The 21,040-nt window shown below is 39.7% G+C and overlaps 1 protein-coding gene across 6 annotated transcripts in view; it reads right to left on the minus strand.

The window, feature by feature from the left end:
- Window positions 1–21,040, minus strand: part of SLC4A10 (solute carrier family 4 member 10) — a 331,078-nt gene that overhangs the window by 15,150 nt on the left and 294,888 nt on the right. For all 6 annotated transcript variants that reach the window (XM_050969205.1, XM_050969204.1, XM_050969203.1 and 3 more), the window contains 5 exons: window positions 10,789–10,894; window positions 6,263–6,424; window positions 4,819–4,932; window positions 3,722–3,883; window positions 276–527 (listed from right to left, as the gene is read on the minus strand). In XM_050969205.1, coding sequence (XP_050825162.1) covers window positions 276–527; window positions 3,722–3,883; window positions 4,819–4,932; window positions 6,263–6,424; window positions 10,789–10,894 — 796 coding nt within the window. The remainder of the gene's footprint in view (window positions 1–275; window positions 528–3,721; window positions 3,884–4,818; window positions 4,933–6,262; window positions 6,425–10,788; window positions 10,895–21,040) is intronic.

A 21,040-nucleotide genomic window follows, 5' to 3' on the forward strand; every position in this document is an offset into this window, starting at 1 on the left:
CCCTGGGCGCACTGAAGTCAGTAACAGAACTACCACTGACTTCAGTGAGGCCAGGATTTCACTCTAATCCTTTCTGGTTAAAAATATGAAATGTCCCTACCTATTTTATTATGTGAGTGTTAGAATACATTGTTTGTTGTCATACACAGAGCTATTACTGCAATATAGGATACTGGTTAGCAGTGTGTCTAATCAATAAAAAGCATAATCAGAATTGAAATTCTGTGTACGGTACAGTACTACTCACTTTTTCTTTATTTTTTAAAATGTATTACCTTAAGAATACTCGTCAAAAAGACAGATGAGCCCATTAGGACAAAGATCATGAGCCCTGTAACTCTTTGTTCCCGTATTCCAAGAAATTTGGGCTGCTCTCCTGGAGCAGAGCACTCTGATTCCAGTTTCAAACTATTCACATGGGAAATAGAAAGGACGGTGGCAGCAACAAACCATGGTAATCCCATAATAGAGCACACTCCAAGCATGAGTGCCACCATCAACAAGTCGAGATGGTATCCACACCCTTTCTGTTAAAACAAACAGCAACAACAACAAGATGTAAAATGACATCTGAACTTAGGAAAGCTCCAGCAGCAGGCATACCTAATTAACTATTAGAAACAATTTCAAAAACTCAAATGCCTAACAGAAAGTAGCAGTCCTCCATGTTTTATCCAGCTGATGTCAGCAGTGAGAGAAAGGTGTTTATTACGGTGATAGTTTGGTAATTTATGTGAAATGAGTTGGTGGTCTTAGTCTAGTTCCTAGCAGGCAAGTATCCACATCACAAATCTACTACCAAAACTGGTATCATTTGGTTTCTTTTCTGGTGGTGTCATGAGAGATACCAAGAGAAGCCATCCATACAGGTGGTCCTTCCATAGCCAGTTTCAGATATGCTGATGAACAAATATGGAGAAAGATGTGTCACTACTGATTTACCTGGACCTGATCTGTTGATAACAGCGGATGCCAATTACCAGGGTTGCCAATATGGTATCATTCACATGCAATGAATTCACCTTTTAAAAAAAACTTCATAGAGGAAAGCAAACAGACATGGTCATACAGCAGGTTGAAACACAAAACTTGATTCTTCCCTCCACAATAGATCACAGATATTGTTAAATTAGCAGCTACAAAACTAATTTAAATCGTGTCTATAAAAATACATACACCTTTTTGTATGTTTTAAAATCCTTATATTAATGCCACATCAAGTTGATAAGTTCTCAGTAGTATCATTATCATGCTGAACTGAGGTTTGCTTGTGATTTTTTTCTGGAGATTTCAATATGTGTTTCTACTTTTGTCCATTGCAAAAATAGTCTTCTATAAATTAAGAAGGTTGGTTAAAAAGATAAATCAGGTACTGTGCTTTTTCAGTTTTCCCCTGTTGCATTCTTAAGAAATACCATCCCATTGGTAGGAACAGTCAGTATGAAAGAAATGCCACCTTAAAGGTTGACTGTGTTAGACAATCAGATAAGTCAAGTTATAACATTTCTGTGCTATCAAGCAGAGATATGTAAAACATTTGATTCAAACCTCAGATGCATTCAAAATTAACCTTGGTTTGTGTTCAACTTGTATGTGAGAATGAACATTGCTTTCCATATAAATGAACTTTTTGTCACAGCTGGACTTTTTTTCTCCCTCTTTGTGGAAACCCAGGAGCACTGTGAGTATATTCAGACTACATCTGGAGGCATAATTCCCAACTGGCATAGATGTATACATACTAGATATGATCGACATAGTGTTATAAGAATATAAGTGTAGCCAAAGAGGCATGGGTTAGCTGCCTGACTATATATATATAGGGTCTCAGACAGGACTGTATTTGGCTGGCTACCCGCATCACCACAACTACCCTGCTATGTTTAGTGAACTCTCTCAAATCAAAATAAAACATTTACTGTGATGGAAATTACACCTCTAGCCGCTGTGTAGACATACTGTCAGACTGTGGTTCAACAGTGCACTTAAAGTTCAAACTGTTACTGAGAAAAGTCACATAGGGTAAATCACATATTTTCCAATATGGTAACATGTCCAACTTCCTGTTTTGATGAAGCAGTAAAGCTCATGCAAATAACATGAATGTGTTGAACCAGAATCTTACCTGTAAACGCATGCAGATGATATAAAAAAAAGTAACTAAACCATTTCCAAACAAACTTGGAAGGGTTTGCTACAGAGACTAAAAAAAGAAACTCTAAGGCACACTCTATTCAGAATTTGCTACAGGAAATATAAAAAAGAGGAAAAAATGATTTGGAAGCAGACAATTTCTTTCTGAAGATGAGTTTTAGTTGTAAAATAAGAAGGGTTTGGGTTTCTGAAATGTAAGTCACATACCAAACATGAAAATGCCATTTTTATTCATTTATTTTGTTTACCATGGGAGACATCTTCATATAAGGTAAATCAAATTAAAAACTCCCTTCACTATCTCACTAGTCTTACATCTAAGACATGTCTAGCTAAACACAGAGATGTGTTAACAAAGATTAGTTATATGCACACATGCACTCAAAGGAGTTTAAATCTAAATCCTAACAGAGACGCCTATTTTACCTTCTGACACATTTTGGAGGAATGTATGCACTAATACATACAGAATCAGGGAGTTTTTCCTAGGATCCAAGGAAACTGACATATGGGAGGACAAGAAAGCATAGCAACAGGTGATGCTATACCAGACCCCAGCAAAACTAATATGTAGCAAGACAAGAGGGCAGCCAGGAGAGCCATCTGACTCCCAGATGCCAGTGCTGAAAAAATACATTCCAAAGCTTGGCAGCAATTTCCTGCATCTGTCAAGTTAACCACATGCAATGCTATGGATTGACATGAAGAGTCAGGCTGACAAAAAGGGCAAAAAAAAGAACATATCAAATGTCACAATCATCGAAGAAGAAGCATTGCAAAGTGAAGGACGCCAATACATTTGCTAAAGTGATCTGGGATTGGATTGCTGTTTATTAAAAGTATGTCAAAAGAGGCCTAAATTTGCTGCATATACAAGTACAGAACCCTGCTGTTGGATTTTGCCCAGCAGCTTTTCAGAGAGGTGATGCCCCTTTCTCCCCTCTCCATCTGCAGACATCTGGCAGGAAGTTGTTCTATGTTGTTTTAAGATACCATTTTCCCTCTAAAGTTCAGTTTTTACACTTCTCCCTCCTCCAAGAAGGAAGGGAAGGGAAGAACGCACTTATGGGGAAATTCAAAAGATATGGAGAGGCAGAGAGGGAACAAAGCGATAAGAAAATACCACGTCCCCTTAACAGATTCTCAAAATTATGCTCACCAGCAGATGTCTGGATTTCAAGAATATTAGACATGACTGTTTAGATCAAGTAAAGCACTTTGGCAAGTGCTTAACTTAAAGCATATGTTGAAGTTCTTTGAAGTCAATGGGTCTTAAGCAGATGCTCAAAGTTAAATGACACCTGCTTAAGTGCTTTGCTGACTTGAGGGATATGCTTTAAGAACGCTTTTAAAGACGTGTGTAAAAAGAGAATCACTGAAAAGAATACAAATTACATACACAAAATTAACACACTTGCTCCATTTTTTAAAATTTATTGAATAAGACTGCTAAATAATACACAGTAAGTTAATTGTTATTGAGCAGTGTTAAAAGTACATTACATAAAGCAAAGCAGGAAGGTAAAGTAAACATATGACCTTTTGACTGTGTTCTATGAACATATACCTTTAGTTTGTGTTCTTTTCTGTTGATAATAACAGCTGTAATCTGCTGGTCCATGAAGATAAGAATAGTACAAAGCAGAGCTGGAATTACGGCAGCTAAAATGGTCCACCAAGGATTAGGCCCCAGAGGAGAGACAAACCAGCCACGATCATCTCTGGTGGGCTACAAAAACATAAGGTCATATACGGGCAATTCAGAATTCTAGCCATTATTAAATGCTCTGACCTTGCAGCAACACAGACAAGAACTACTTAGGAAATGACATGTTTCATTTAGAGATGTTTCTATGAAGAATTAATATATCTCTGAATAATATCACAGAATATACTAAACATCATACTGTAAAATAGTACCAGAAAGAGCAGGTAAATATAAACACAGCATTTCTTTAAGTCTTTACCAGTTATATGTTAACTGGGATATTACAGACTTTATTGCATTCAGTAAAATGATAATGATCCAAGGTCTCAGGGGGATGCCCAAAACCATATAATAATCTAGGATTTGGATGATCTGAGGCATATGAGACTGCAAACTTCACAATCTGCTGGCTGGATCCCCCAATATCAAGGAGCACAAGGTAGCCTGATGAGTAGGGTGATCAGATGTCCAGATTTTACAGGGACAGTCCCGATTTTTGGGTCTTTTTCTTACATAGGCTCCTATTACCCTTCAACCCGCATCCCAATTTTTCACATTTGCTCCTGGTCACCCTACTGATGAGAGACAAGGGCAAGGGTGAGAAGGAAAATAGGGTGGAGATAATTGGCTAAGGGTCTTTAGTTAGACCAACCTACCTTTGCTCCTAAGGATCAAATAGCCAAACTTCACTTTTGTGAAGATAACAGGGAATTTCAGATCAATGAGATTTGAATAATAAAGGTTGCACTGTAAAGAGTTTATTATTATTTATATGTATTATGGTAGAGCCAAGGGCCACAAGCTAGTTCCTAAAACAACAGTACCTTGATACACACACACACACACACGTTCAGAGAAGAATTATTATTCACTTGTTATCAAATATCTACTTAATCTACTATGTGGCAAAGTATTTTAGTGATGTAATACAACAGTACAGTTTATTAATGAATTACCTTGAATGCATTTGGAACCTGAAGCTTTGGAGATGGAATCCCCAGTGCATAGTCAATTAAAACCATGGACATAATAGTGAGAAAGACAGCGAAGTCACTGACTATAGATCGCACCTAAAAATATTGAGACAAATGTCATTTCCAGCAGGGAAATACCGAAAATAACCACGTGGGATTTGAGAAAGCAAATACAAGAGCTTAAACTTAATTCCTTTTATGGCTTAAGACAGGGGCTCTCAACCTTTCCAGGCTCCTGTACCCCTTTCAGGAGTCTGGTTTGTCTTGTCTACCCTCCCAAGTTTCACCTCACTTAAAAACCGCTTGCTTACAAAAATCAGACATAAAAATACAGAAGTGTCACAGCACACTCTTACTGAAAAATTGCTTATTTTCTCATTTTTACCATATAATTATAAAATAAATGAATTGGAATATAACTACTGCACTTACATTTCAGTGTACAGTAGTGTATTTACAGCAGTATAAACAAGTCATTGTCTGTATGAAATTTTAGTTTGTACTGACTTCGCTAGTGCATTTTTTGTAGCCTGTTGTAAAACTAGGCAAATATCTAGATGAGTTGATGTTCCCCCTGGGTACACGTATCCCCATCTGCGTATCCCCAGAGGTACACGTACCCTGGGTTGAGAACCACTGGTTTAAGCAAATACTTTCCTCATAGGAGAGATTGTGCTCACTCGTGTGCTGTTTCAATTTCACAACATGGAGAAAGAGCACAAGGACCCATTCTTGTCCATCTGCATTGTGGTCAGGCACACTGGCAGTCCGCACACTCCCATGATGGGGAGGGTAATAGCTCCATCCTTCCTCCTCACCAACCAGAGAAGTTGGTTCAAAGGGGAGCATGCGCTGCTCTCTTGCAAGGAGCAGCAGCAGCCTCAGGAGACAATGCAACTCTCCCTAGGAATCTAGATTGGTGGGAGATAAGTAGCTTTGGTACAGAATATAACATGCACAGGGTGGGAAATATTTAAAGAATATGAACAGGATTGCAGAAGGACACATCACTTGTAAAAGAGCACCATATTAAAGGAAGAACAATTTGCAGTGGGAGTAGTGCTGTCTTTAGGACATCAAGCTATTTTTTATCATTATTCCTTTTTCTGAAGAGAGCTGAGTTTTTAACCGTTAGGACAAAACCCCTTACTGAGTCACTCTTCAGTGTTAAAGGCTGATTGAAGATGTTTCTGTTTGTCAGATTTTGCTGTGAAGTACTTTCTGGTTTTAAACATCAAGATGGAAACAGGACAAATAACAAAAACCAGATAATTAAACAATTTCTCTACAAAATCCCAACAACTTACAGCACTTCACCAGCAAGAAATTATAGAGGGCAGCAAGAAACTGAATCTGCAACAGTGGAGATTTCTACTTCTACAAGATTTACACAAACTTTTGCATTAAAAAGGTATATTCCAGGTACCTTTGTTGGAAAATATCGGCTAGTCTTGAACTGCTTCAGTGTGGATGATAGTGTTACTGTAGAAAAGAACAGGATGACTGACCAGAAGAGAACATCTGGAACATAAGGGCCATGATGTCCACAGGCTCTTCCAACATACTCCCCATGAAACGTCCCACATTCCTAACAGGAAGAACAAAGCAGGATTGTTTTGAAAAATGCCATAGTAAATGCTGTTATATATTTTTTTCCTGTGATTAGTTACTCCCTTAAATAAATGACAGATTAGATCATATAATATATTGTCAATAGTAAACTAATTTTGAGATATTTAACCTTCTTTCATTTAAACCCCCAAATCTTTATATCTAGATTGTGTGGACAAACTGTACTTTTCAGCTGTAATGTTATGAAGAAAAATGGAAAGCTAGAAAATGAGAATTGTCCATCTCAGAATGAAGAACATCTTATACACTCAGATATTGTGCCATAGAGCACTAAAGAAACTAAGCAATGACTGACAGTTTTTCCTAGAGATATTTAATGACATAATCACTATGTGATATCAATTAAGGATGAGCAAATTGGTTTGGATAAATAAATCTTCTCCCATGCTTTGAAACAAATTTGTATTTGTTTTTAAACAGTTTGGTTGTATTTTTTTTAATGTTTAATTTTCACATGGCTGCTAAGAAAGGAAAGAAAATACGCTGATAAGTGCCACTCTTGTTGCATTTCCAAGCTTTAGTTGTTTGTTTTAACTTTAATTTGAAGGAAAAACTATTCAGACCTACATATTATCCCAGAATGGAACTAAAAAATGTATTTACCAGAAGGGGGCAGCACACTTCACAACATTTTCTTTGCTTAGGAAAAGCTAAGATTGTTTCTCAAAAAGATCTGATAAAATTCAGGGAATACACCAAACAAAACATTAACATTTATTTCAGGCAACAGCTTCACTTCAAAGTCTGATGTGTCAGAATTTGTCAAATTTTAACCAATTTAGTTTAAAAAGATAGGTTGCAGCAAATCTGTATGCTATATCTCACATGTGAACCTTACATTTCAGATACACCTCTAGTAGAAATCTAAACAAGTGATTATCAGGCAGCCATAAACACAGATGTCTTCGGCATCCTAAACAATGAGCACAGAAATGTGGGAAATCTATGAAGCCGTGAACTATAGAACATGGAATCCCACTGCTCACTAACTAAGTAAAGGAATATAAGAAACAGAGTAACCTGAATTGAGGGGTCCATTCTCTAATACCCTGACTATGGGAGAAGACTTGTGCGGTGAATAAGTAACAGACCATACTGTCAAAATAACAAACTGGGGCACTTTTGTGGCAACATTTATTAGAGTCATAGAATACTCAAGTGCTCTACATTTTGGCACTCTTCTTTGACCTGTTCTATTTAAGAAAGAACAAACGAACGAACGAACGAATGAACGATGCCCCATCCCCCATGGACTATCTGTTCCACACTTTCCTCCTCTTTATGGTTCTGGTCACCAGAGAGAGAAGGAGAAATGAGGCTATCACAACTGCTAGGTACCTATTCCTTCCCATTATATGCCGCCAGAGCAGAATTTTCTCATCAATTACACTGAGTCACTGACTCATCAAATTCATATTGCAGTACAATGGCTGGACAATTTATGACAAGCTTTGGTTTTGAAGAATGATTGGCATGAAGTACACCCTAGTATGGGATGAGAGTGAGACAAGGGAGTGCAAAACATATATCAGTATAGCAATACATCTGGGTCAAACAGTCAGTAGGTATTAAAAACCAGAAAACTTTGATTGATGAAATGAAAAAACAGGACATTTCAGGCATCCCAAAAGTAGTTCTCAGGATTTTGGGATGCCAGATTAAAAAGTAAAATTGCCCTGGTTAAATCAAGGCGCACGGTCTCTTTATGATGGCCTGTGCACAAAGGTGAATTTCATCCTGTAAGAATATATATCAATTTACGAACTGACTATACTAATGCCTGTATGAAGAATCTAAGTGGGTCCAGTGCAAACTAGAGAATTGCAAAAATCTGAGCAGACTCAGATTCAGCCAAGTGTTTGTGCAGTTAACAAAATGCACTTTCTTTGCTCTTCTGATAAACTTGACTCCTGTGCCCTTGTTAAGCATTACACTTATAAGATCTACCACCAGGAACACTAACAAGAGTTAATATGTGGAAAATACAGGGCTGTCTGTGTGTGACCAGAACAAATCACTGTAGGCTCTCACTGGCATATTTTGTCACCAGGGAGGGTTTGTGAATGACATCAAGAAATTTCAAATGATGAATAAATATATAATTGTCAGGAAATCAGGATATTTATTAGACAGGCATGGGGGATATTGGAACATTCAATCACACTGCTCCCAATTTAAACTAGATTATTGACCATAAATCTTTGAGGGGAAACTGATTTATATATTCCTGAATCCTTCACTGTGTGCAGTTTTTCAGCTGCTTAATGTAACACATTAGGGCTTAGTAACATTTATTTGTTAAAATGGAATTAGTTATTATATGTCTAAGCTACAAACATACTCTGAGAAACATTGTGTTAGCAGACACCTTCTCTTGTTATTCTGAGAGCTCACGCTATCAGGTCTTTGCTGAAATCGCCAGGATCCCTTAGAATTGTGGTTCTTAACATTTTCCATATTGTGACCCCATGTTACAACACAAAGAAGTTTCAGGGTCAACCCCTACACACACATTCCCATCAATCCATAAAGAAAAAGAAGGTGGTTATGAACCTCTTTAGATCTTTGTGTCACTCCCTTGGATTGGGGGGCAACTCCTGGGTTGAAAACCTATGCTGTAGAAAGAACATAATATCAACTGAATTAACATTTATAGACTTTAGTTGACTAAACCAAGGCAAATCTAAGTTTTGCTTTTGAAAGGTTTCTCCCAGCCTAATTTTCTGAAAAGAAATTCATGAAGATGAAAGACTACATGTCCATGATGACGACTCTGCCTACTGAAAAAAATCACACAGGCCTGGTCTTGTGAGTCTCATGAGCCTGTCCCAGCTTTCTCTCTTTCTAGATTGAATTGCCATTGGCTTTGTAATTAAATGACCATTCACAAAGAAGAAAATATTGCAAGAAAAAAAAAGATCCTGTTTTCAAATATGCCATTTACAATCAAACTTGAAAAGCAGCTGAGGGAAAGGAAAATAATAAGTATAAGGTTCCCTGGCTCCAACCCTATCCAGAAAAATATATAGTTCAGGAACAAATATTTTGTGTGTGTGTGAAACAAGCCCTTTCAAGAATAAAACATTTTGCATTAGGTGCTGTAGAATGGTGGCTTGCTTTCTTTTATGTCAAGGAAATGTTTATACAAGTCCAATAGTAACACAGTACATAGCTGACATTAAAGGAAAGGGTAAAATAGACCTTTAGCAACTAACTGGGATGTTAACAAACATTCTCTTTCCCCTGTCAGTATAGCCTGAACAGCTGGAAGAGTATTTTAGGGAAAATGAAGATTATAGATTCTTTTTAGACAAGACAGCTTTGGTTTTGCCATCTGGTAGAATTTAGGTCAAATTCATTGTTGTCATTTGATGTGTTTAGACAATGTCAGTCATACTTCTCTGTTAGTATGTAAACAAATTTTTTAAAGCAGTGCACAATGATGCACATTCTTGCTTTAATATGTACTATGGCAAATGGCTGACACTATCGTGGTGGGTCCCACGCTTTTCCTTGGTGTGACGGGTCAGGGCGTTGCCCCTTGCCCCTATTCTTGGGCGTTGACGGCTCCGCTATTGCCTTGTTGTGGAAGAGAAGGGAAGCGGGGAAGGGACCCTCTACTCTGGGTCCCAGCCCCTTCAGCTTCATGGGCTTCTTTCCCTCATTCTCCTTGGGCAGGGTTTCTCTCAGTCCTCTGTGCCTGGGGAGGACCCCTGCTCTGCTTGGGCAGGGATTTGCTTCCCCTGGTACTCTGATCCTCCAATAACAGTATTCTTGCAACCTACAGTCAGCTCTCCTTCCCTCCTCCTCAGGGAGGAGAGGTCGGCCCAGCCCCGCAGGCAACCCCTGCCACGCTGGAGCAGCCCCTCTCCCTGCTGGAGGGAGGGCAGGCAGCAGGGTCATGGCAGGGCTCAGGCGAGACCTCACCTCCAAGGCGCAGCAATGCCTCCCCAGGTGACCTCTCCAGCCAGCTTCCTTCTGGGGCCTTAATTGGCTTCAGCTGCTCTAATTACCCTGTAATAATCTCTCCTCAGTCCACAGGGAATAAGGCCTTAATCATCCTGGGGCTTATATACCTCCTATCTATCACTCTCCTGCTGCCCTCTGGCCCTGCTGCATCACAGTACTAATAAAGATTATATAATAATCTAGCAAAAGATTTCTAAAAATATTAATGATAGAAAATCTACATTAACCTTTGTTCAGCAAAGTACTGTATGTGCCTTATTTAAACAATACAATCATAGCTGGAGCAATGTAATTTATTCATATGACTAGAGCAGAAAAGGTAACATTCATGTTCATGGATTTATCACTTACTGACACCGTTAGGTTTCCCCAAGGTATGTCCGATGCAGAGATATTGTGGTCATTCCAATATTGCAAGGTCTTATTGCTAGGATTATGTGGCTCCACACAACTACATCTGAAAAGATAAAGACATATTTTTTCATATTTACTTACGAAATCCAAAATCTTTATTACGCTTATGGCATTAGTATATTAAAAATGGTGCTCTACTTTTTAATATAATTTTAGTTCAATTTAATTCAGTGAATTCTTGTTATGTATTTGAAAATAGATCAATAGTTATCAGTACTGCAGGAGCATATTTCACTGTGAAGTACATGGGCATATATAGTACATAACATTGTGGTGACACATGTAACTGATTATACACAGTAACACAATTTTCTTTTTATTCTATTGATGTACTCCAGATTTCATTAAGAGCACTGATTTGCTATTGAGTATGTGCCAGTGCTATTAAGCCCATCTCTCTGAAGTTTCCTGCATGGAGATGACCTATTATTCATGGCTTTGTGCTCTAGAGTCATGCATTCCTCATACTCTAACCATGCTGGGTTTCCCCTCTCTCTTTTATAATTGTCCTGACAAACCCACAGGACAAATGTCAGGGTTTTGCATTATCCCCAGGGCATGCCGCACTGCATCTGCCATTTTCCCCCTCCTCCACAGCTGCTCTTAAAGTTTCATTTCAAAGTTTGTATTTGAACACAGGAAATGCGGCAGAGGCAGCGTGGGAGGACAATGCTCCAAACAGGCAATTTAAAATCAAAATTAAGTCTTAAGCATCTGAAGCAGCTGTGGGAGTCCTCCTCAGCGGAGTCTTAAACAGTATGTACGGTACTTTGCAGATTCTGAAAGGAAAAAAATCTTTCCTTGCAGCATTCTTCAGTCAACATACTTAAAACCTACAGTACAAAACTAGCAATAACAGCTGCAAAAAATGCTGTGCCCCACTTAGTGTTAAACATTTCATGGGCAGCTGTGGCCTGGTATATTAAGCGTAGGGTGGGAGTCACTACATCTGTATTCAAATCTTGACTCCTCCACTGAACCACAGTATGTATTTGGACAAGTCATTAACCTTCTCTGTGCTGGTTTCCTATCCATTAAATAGGGATAAGAATTTTTATCCAGGTTTAAAAAGTACTTTATGTTCTGCAGATGAAAACTGCAGCTCTCTATACTGCAAAGCACAAAGTAGATTTCCACTGAAGTACTATACACGTGACCCAGAGGTGAAAGTAAGCCAGTCCGGTCCAGTACGGCGTACCAGCAAGAGCCTGTACGTCGTGCTGGAACAGACTGGCTTCCCCAGGCTAGTGATTTAAAGGACTTGGGGCTCCCATCAGCAGTCAGAGCCCTGGGCCCTTTAAATAGCCACCAGAGCCCGAGTCTGGGATAGCGGCGGCAGCTGGGAGCCCCTGGGGCTCCATCGGTGATTTAAAGGGCCCAGAGCTCTGCTGTGGTAGCGGCAGCTGGAGCCCTGGGCCCTTTAAATCAACCCCTAACCTCTGGGCTCCCAGCTGCATCTGCAGCTGGTAGCTCTGGGGGTGATGTAAAAGGCCTGGCACTCCCAGCCACTGCTACTGCAGCCAGAGCCCAGGGCCTTTTAAATCTTAATTTAAAGGACCAGGGGATTTAAAGGCTCTGCCTCTTCTGGTTAAGGACTCGCCCCCTGCTCAGGACTCCGGAGTACTGGTAAGTCCTTTAAGTTACTTTTATCCCTGATGTGACCCCACACTTGCATTTAACATTTAGAGACATATTTTCTTTGTAGACCTCCTTGGTTTTACTTTAAATTAAATCATATTGTTACAAATGAAACAAACAATGAAAAAAATAAAAACCCATGAACAAGGAACATAAAATAAGGCAACAGCATACAAAGAAACTTAGAAATGGATGCCCTGATCCAAAGTCACTTGAATTTTTCAACAGGCTTCAATGAGCTTTGTATCACACCCTGAATGCAGAGTAAATGTGTTCAAAACTTGGTTCAAAATATTATTGAACAAATAAATAGAACACATACATTAATACTGGATTAAAGTAGCATAATAAAGCTGATGCATGACAATGTATTAGCTACATTATTGCAAGGAAATACATGTTTTTTGTGTAATAATACACGTGTCTATTCCCAGTTACTATTTCCTGTGAACATAGTGAGGCAGAAGCTTCCTGCCCTGAAGTCCAGTACTGATCATAGATTGGCCAGACAGTGCGATATGGCCCATTAGTTTTGTGATTACAGTAGCCAGGGTGATATAGGGTGCCTCTTTTGACAATAAAAATCAAACACCTGAAAATATTGGGTGTATTTTGTGGTTGGGTCAGTCACATTGTATAACACTATATAAATAGATCCCTTCTCACCAGCATTATCACCAAGTCCTTCCCAGGGAGACATAAAGCTCTAGTCTAGCATTTACTAAATTCCATAGACGTTTGTTAGAGGTAGGTAGACCATTTATCTGTAGGATATTTGTGTAAGCACAGTCCACACAGACCAAATCTTGAGCCTGCACCATTAAAGTCAATGTGAGTCTTGCCACTGATTTAAGTGGGAGCAGAATTAGATCCTTGGTGAGTGGATCAAACTCTTCTTTTCTACCAGATACACGGAATTAAAGCCAAAGTAGATGTTCACTCTGTAAAAGATATCAGTTTGTTGTGACTATCACTGTACAAATGCTGCTACAGGGATACAGTAATTATAGCTTAAGGGAATGCCTCAGAAAATTCTGGCTTAATATTGAAGTAGCCCTTGGTGGTAAAAGATGAGATTTCCACCATGCCTCTTCAAATGATCTTACAGTTCTGGAGAAAATATACCCTCTTGGGAGCTATGCAGCCAGCAGATAGGTGTTTGTAGTGACACCAGAGAGCCTTTTCCAGACTATAATTCAGCAGGAATTTATTAGTGAAATTTATTAGTCAGCAGGAATACTGTGTTCAGAGACATTTTATTAACAGTCTGAGGTTTTAAATTTTAAAATCTTAAATTAAAATAAGTAAAGGGGATTACAGCAGCAATAACAAGTCCATTTCATTACTACTTTTTTTCCTTGTAATAGTGACCTAAGCCTTCAGGACTGAAGTAAAATACATTGCAGTGTGTGCCAGTCATGTTTTTTTCTCTTCCTCAGAATATTGTCTGTAGCGTGATAAAATGGTGCACACGAAGTTGGAATAAGTAATAACTCACTGTCTCTATTGCAGGTTCAAAGATTCATAACAGAATGCTATAAAGATAAAGGTTTATGGCTGCCAACGACTCAGCACCTTAGACACACTGTCTGACCTGAAGAAGAGTTGCTTTGTTCAAATCAAAGAGCAATGTGCTATGAACACTTCTACAAATATGTTTATAAAGTAAAGTAATGTAGTATAGTTTTAAACACCATATTTGCCAAATAATATTCTTTACTGCCCTTTGTGGAAAGAGTAATAAGTCAGCACCTCAGCCGCCATTTTGGTTATGCTAATAGATACAGGATGATTTGCTAGGAAGAAATTGCTATTTTCACTGACAAAAATACAAAAGGGAAGGCCTGCTAGTATTAATGGTAGTGAATCCTTAGGTGTCATTATTGACAAAAATCAGATGGTGAAACTTTAGCACCTCTGTTGGCAGAACCAATCTAGTGACAAAATAGCTGCTTCTTGCATCCTTGGCCTTTGGTCAATGCTTTAACTAAATGCAAAGGGTTCTCACATTTCTCTTTTATTGGACAAACTTCAGATATTACCTTGCCTCACCCCCCTTGTCTCTTTAATGATATGGCTACAGCTACACTACATATATGATGAGACACGTTTAAAGTATCAGAGTAAGGAAATGACAAGGCATCTGGTTTCTTGGGATTGTGGAAGGAAAGATAAATGCTGAGCTACTAAGAAGTCAGTCAGGAAAACAGAAATCTACAAATACAAAAACAGTTCTTCATTTTATTATCATTTCCTATAATTCAAAAAGATAAGCCTTTGTTAACTGAGACTCTGGCTCTTTCTAGAATGAGTCCACGTACTGTCAGCAGCTCCATGGTCTGCAATCATGGCCAAAAAAGGGTTAATGTTCATAAAAGAAGTTCTGCTATGTGGGAGGCATTTTTTACACTGACACTTCATCTAAAAGCTTTCACAAAGAAATGGTTCTGAGATGTGAGCTCAACCTCCTTCCAAGATGAGAAACATCTCTCTGTAAAAACAGATTTGATCTAATGGGAATTTAGAAGTATGGTACTACATGTTCTGTACGGAGGATGTTCATTGTCACTAAACTCTGATTGTTAGAATGTACTGTATCCATGGCTCCAGAGATCAATATACACCGCAGAACTAGCCAAGGTCTTTGTAAAGTCTTCATAATCCTCAGAAATTATGTGGTTTAGACTGCATAACACCTGAAAACTGGGTGATTGAGGGGTAAGAGTGGACCACGTGGGAACCTCTCTAGGGTTTCCAGAGTAGAGGAGGTGATAGTGAGCAGGGTGTCAGCAATCAGAAACTGAGAAGAGCAAATGCTGTACAAGAAAAAGAGACAGAAGCAGCAGCAGATGGGGAGAAGGGGAGGGTAGCACCTGGGAGATCAGTTGGATGGTAGGTAGGGTAGAGTTCTGGCTGATGGGAGGCATAGGTGGAGGGAAAAGGGAAACAGTTGTCATGTTGAAGCTGGAGGAACTGGATGCTGAGGTTAGTGTAATTTTCAGAAAAAGAGGGAAATCATTGGAGGATTAGACAATTAGGAGGGGTTCAGACACTCTATAGTAGGAAGGATCAGCAGGTGTTGCAAGGGACAGTGAATGAACATTTAAATTAAAAATCATTTAAAATAATTCATTAATTTAATTCAAATTCAGTTTTATATCCATGGTGCTAATGAAGAGCTCTCTAAATCAGAGGCTAAATTCTATTCTGACTTACATTCCCTGCAGTTCTACTGATTTCAATTGCCACAGGACTTTGCAAGATAAAAACTAGGAGAACTTGCCTCTAAGTAAACTGTGTCTTTAATTTACACACTGAAACATCTAAAGCTGGCATGCATGCAGCACTGTATGTGCAAAACTAGTCTTCATGATATGCTGCACAGGCACTGATTTCTATGCTCTTTATAGGACATGCCAGATTGACATGAACTTGGCTTCTTAAATAAATCAAAGAGTGGGATTTTCTACTCCTAATTCTTAAGTACATGTCAATACCAAGACAGATTGTAATATGCATACTACTATGCCAAGAAATCACTTTGAAATTATTCAATGTAATCTGTTAATAATTGAGTAACTTCTGGTGGAGAATTATTTGGTTAAGAAACAACATGAACTCATCATTTTTGGAAAAAAAAACAATAAAGAAAGACGAAGTGTCTATGGTTATGTCTACAAAGCACAAAAGCCTGGGCTGACTCAGGTTTAGGCCCAAGCCCTCCTTCCATCCACACATAGATCAGTCTGGTTCAGGCCAGGAACCCCACTGGACTCTGGCCCATGGGCCATGCTGTGGGGTGGGTGAGAGCCTGAGTCCTGCTGTGATGTGGGTCAAAGCCTTGGCATTTTGCAGTGTGGATGCAACTCAAATCCAAGTCACCAGCCTTGGGTCTGAAGAATCAGTCAACGCTATCCCTGTGCTTCTCTGCCTGGCCATCCCATAATTTCCCACACTTGCTTCCCAGGAAACAGAAGGAACCTTGTGGTTCAAATACAGCTGCTCAGCATTTAACTTTTCATTTCTATGCTCAACTGGAAACAGTCAACCCTCACACATACACCGCTACCTCGATTTAACGCCACCCAATATAACACGAATTCGGATATAACGTGGTAAAGCAGTGCTCCGGGGCAGGGCTGTGCACTCCGGTGGATCAAAGCAAGTTCAATATAACATGGTTTCACCTATAACACGGTAAGATTTTTTGGCTCCCGAGGACAGTGTTATACGAGGTAGTGGTGTATTAATACGGCCAACACAAAGAAGTCCTGCACCAAGCACACTGCTACCTGATCAGAGGAACACAGCTGGATTCTGGTTAACCTTGGGCATGAGTTGAGCAAGACATTCAATCTGATCAAGAACAGAAAAAACCAGCTATGTCTACAAAGCTATATCTGAGGGGCTGCTACCATTGGGGATTGACTGGAGAGCAGAACAATACACAGAGCAGACTGAGTGTCTGAAGACAGAGTACCACCAAGTCAAAGCTTCTAACAGCACCTCTGGGAATTCCCCATTTTTCTGCCCTTTTTATGAGGAATTTGACTGGGTACTGTAGTGAGCACTGAGCCCACCCTTTTGCATCACCATCAGCTGAGCAGGGTTGGCACCCTTATAACCCCCAGTCACAAGCACTGCTGGAGGACAGCCCGCTGTTGAATGAGGGCAAGAGGTGACCCTGGTGCTGAGGCTGGTAACTGAAGAGGTTACGCGACCATTGCCTTGGCAGCACATCCTAGAGCCATACTCAGAGGAGCTGTATGGGGATGGCCCTGGGGAGCAGCCGACTGCAGGAGTGGTATCAGAGCAAGTGCTGGAGCTGGAGCCTGGTAAGTTTCTGCTACCATGTTTGTTGTTATTAATATATGAACAGAAGGGATTTTTGGTTAGTGGCCCTATTAAGTTATTAAAAGAAGGGATATGATGATATAAACCCATAGTAGCTGAAATTGTGATGGTTGTGAGGCCTGGGTTTCTAATGCAAGGTGGACACTCCTGGAGGCTTGGAGATATCAAGTCTCCAGGTGCAGATCCCACAGGCTTACTATGCTGTGTAGATATACCCTAAGGTCCCAAGAACCCAGAAATATCAACCAAAGAAGTAATTTGTGTCCCATATTTGAAGATAAGATAAGCAGCATTTTAAGGTACTTAAGAATACTGGATCATTGTTTTTAAAGCAGCACTCCTTGCACCTAAGATGCCTATTTTGTTCTGCTCTTCAACTCCTGTTAGCATTTTAAACTCACACAATTGGGGGAGAAGTAGGACAAGCACTACATTTTTAACAAAGAAACCTATCCTGACATTCAGTGTCCTCATTTAAAACATTGTTTTCCCATATACCAGTGCTCCAGATAGGAGTCACGAGAAGAAACATTTGATAGACGTGAAGAAAATCGGAGAAAGCAGAAGGAGGAGGAGTGGGGAGAAATGAGAAGGGATTGCCATGCCAATTTATAAACACCAAGGACAATACAAGTACAAAAAGGTCACAGAAATAAGAAACAGGCCAAAAAGTATGTGCACACCACATAAACAGATTACATGTTTATGTGACCTACAGAGTTGCCATTTTAATTTCTTCAAGGCAATACTCCTGAAAAAAATATTCATACTGCAGCACAACAGCATAATGAAGAACATTTTAAAGGTACAATTTACATTTGTCCTTCGAGTGAACTGTTGTGACTATTAATATTTTTCATTATTTCTGAATCCCTGCTTTAAAGATGTTACAATCTAAGGCCCCAATCCTGCATCCACATATGTCCCCACTGAAGTCACTAGGGTGGCTGTGAGTGCATTGATCCTGCCGCATGTAGCTCATTGCGAGATCAGGACCAAAATCCAAATATGATGCAACAAGTGAGGTTACTAAACAAAAAGCATGGGGAGAGAAACAGGACAAGAGGTACATTACTTAGACCATGTGGTTACTCAGTAAAAGATGGTTCAGTTCTTTGAGGCTGTTGTCTTTTGTTAAATTTTAATTCACTTCTTGAAAGTAGATTGGCAGAAGTGACACTTTAGGAATGATTTTAGAATGACTTACAATATTGTTACATCCAAATACTTGTGTCTACTTGCTAGAAACTGATTGTCCTAATTACTCCTATTACTGACTTCTGCAGTTTATTACAGGAGAGGCTGGTAGTGACTCCTATATTTAAGTTGCCTAACACTTTCCGTTAAAGATTCTTGCAAAGTTTTCTTTGAGATTCTGCCAGATCTCCATTGTTTGCAGCAGAACTTTGATACTTGGAATCCGCTCTGGTTACAGAAATGCATTTTCTTTCTCCCGTGAAATTCCATTCAGATTTGGCTGAGATAAAGTGTTAAAGTCATCATTTCCTTTCTCTTAGTTGTTTTCCTCAGAAAATTTTTGGCAGCTTGCCAAAAATCAGTGACCATTCTGAGGCCAAGTTCATGCCACCATCGAAGAAACAGAACAGAAACATACACACAGTACACTAGAAACACCTGGAAGGGCCCTGAAGCAGTTGTGAGAGGGAGGGAAGGAGAGAAAAAAAACTGAGTCAAGCTCCCCCACCCCACAACCAGAAGCTTCCAGACTCAGCACATGGACACAGTGCCCACCTTTCTCATAGACTCAGACTTTAAAGCCAGAAGGGACCATCATGATCATCTAGTCTGACCTCGTGCATGTTTCAGGCCACAGAACCTCACCCACTCACGCCTGAAATAGACCCCCAACCTCTGGATGAGTTACTGAAGTCCTCAAATCATGATTTAAAGGCTTCAAGTTACAGAGAATCCACAATTTACACTAGTTTAAACTTGCAAGTACCCATTGTCCCATGATGCAGAAGGCAGCAAAAAAATTCCTGGATCTCTGCCAATCTAACAAGGTGGAAAACTCCTTCTCGACCCCCAAAATGATGATCAGTTGGACCCTGAGCTTTTAGGCAAGACCCAACAGCCAGACACCTGGAAAAGAATTCTCTGTAGTAACTCAGAGCCCTCCCCGTCTAGTGTCCCATCTCCAGCCATTGGAGATATTTGCTACTAGCAGTCACAGATCAGCTACATGCCATTGTAGGCAGTTTCAACATACCACTTCCTGCATAACTTATCAAACTCAGTCTTGAAGCCAGCTAGGTTTTTTTGCCCCCATTGCTCTCCTTGGAAGGCTGTTCCAGAACTTCTCCACCACCACAGGCAGGGAATGTTGGAAATTTAACAATAAAACCTGAGTTTTCCAGCTTACCTTTGCAGATTCAGCTAGAGTCTTCACTGGAGCTGGAGGTATAATTTCCATCTTGGGTAGACATACATGCACTAGCTATGATGGAGCTAGCACACTAAAAATAGCAGTGTAGCTGCAGCTGCACAAATGCCAGGATGGGTCAGCTGAGCATATATTTATGATTTCAGACAGGATTGTACTTGGGGAAGCTAGTCCATCCCACTGCCCATGCAGTCGAAGCTACACTGATGTTTTTAGTGCATTAGCTCAATCAGAGCTAGCATGGGGATAGCTACCCAAGATGGAAATTACACTTCCAGCTCCAGAGTTGACATGCCCTAGATAAGCTTTGGATAAGCTTCCAAATAGAAATGAATCTCTCATCCTTTTGAAGTTTGGCCACTGCTAATTACAGAAGAACAGCCAAGGCTTTGCTAACAATTAAAAACTTATTTTGAAAATCCTTCAAGAGGAAAAAGTAAATGGAATATAGAGCTAATTAAAACGGCTAACAAAATTGGAGACAATAGTTAGTTTCTGTAACGGGGTCCGTATAAGACAGGCCAAGATCCTGGAATTGATTTTAACTAAGAATGGAGGAACACGGTCAGACGCTGGTGAAAAAGCTCCCTTTTCCTTCAAAAAGCTTTTTTTTGGAGGGGAGAGGGTTACTACGGGCAATTTATTCCCCATTTCACCACCAGAGCGAGTCCCTTAACAGACCTGATAAATGCCCGAGGTCCAGACATGGTGAAGTGGACAGATGCCGCAGAGAAAGCATTCATGGATCTACAGACAGCCCTCTGCAGTAACCCTGTGTGTATAGAATTCATTTTACAGACAGATGCATCTGAAGTAGGATTGGGAGCTGCCCTATCGCAGATGGTCAGAGACGAAGAACAGCCAATCTTCTACCTTGACAGGGAAGGAGTTTTTTTGTTTATTTGTTTATTTGCTTAGCTGGAGAGCAAGGATATTTTTAGCTGGAAAGCTTCCCCGGGAAAAGGGAAATAGGTAGTGCTGCATCTGACTCAAGAGAAGCAAGTCTCAAACACACCTCTCCTCAAATCCTACGATGTTTGCATGGCTCATTTCCTCGTTTCTCTGCCAGAGTGAGTGACAAAGTGCAAAGAGACATTCCAGTCTACCTCTCATTTTCATTGACTCATTTATCAAAAAATTCCTTCTCAGCTAATATTTCTTTTACTTATAGTATACACTGCAGAGTCCAAATAAGTTGAATGTTTAAGAAAACCATTTGACCTACTTTGAAGTTATACAAGCGTAAAAAGTTGTACATGCTACTTCGCTTAAAAAGACAAGTGCATAAGAAAA

Source organism: Gopherus flavomarginatus, chromosome 10 (genome assembly GCF_025201925.1).
Source record: "Gopherus flavomarginatus isolate rGopFla2 chromosome 10, rGopFla2.mat.asm, whole genome shotgun sequence".
NCBI classification, from domain to species: Eukaryota; Metazoa; Chordata; order Testudines; family Testudinidae; genus Gopherus; species Gopherus flavomarginatus.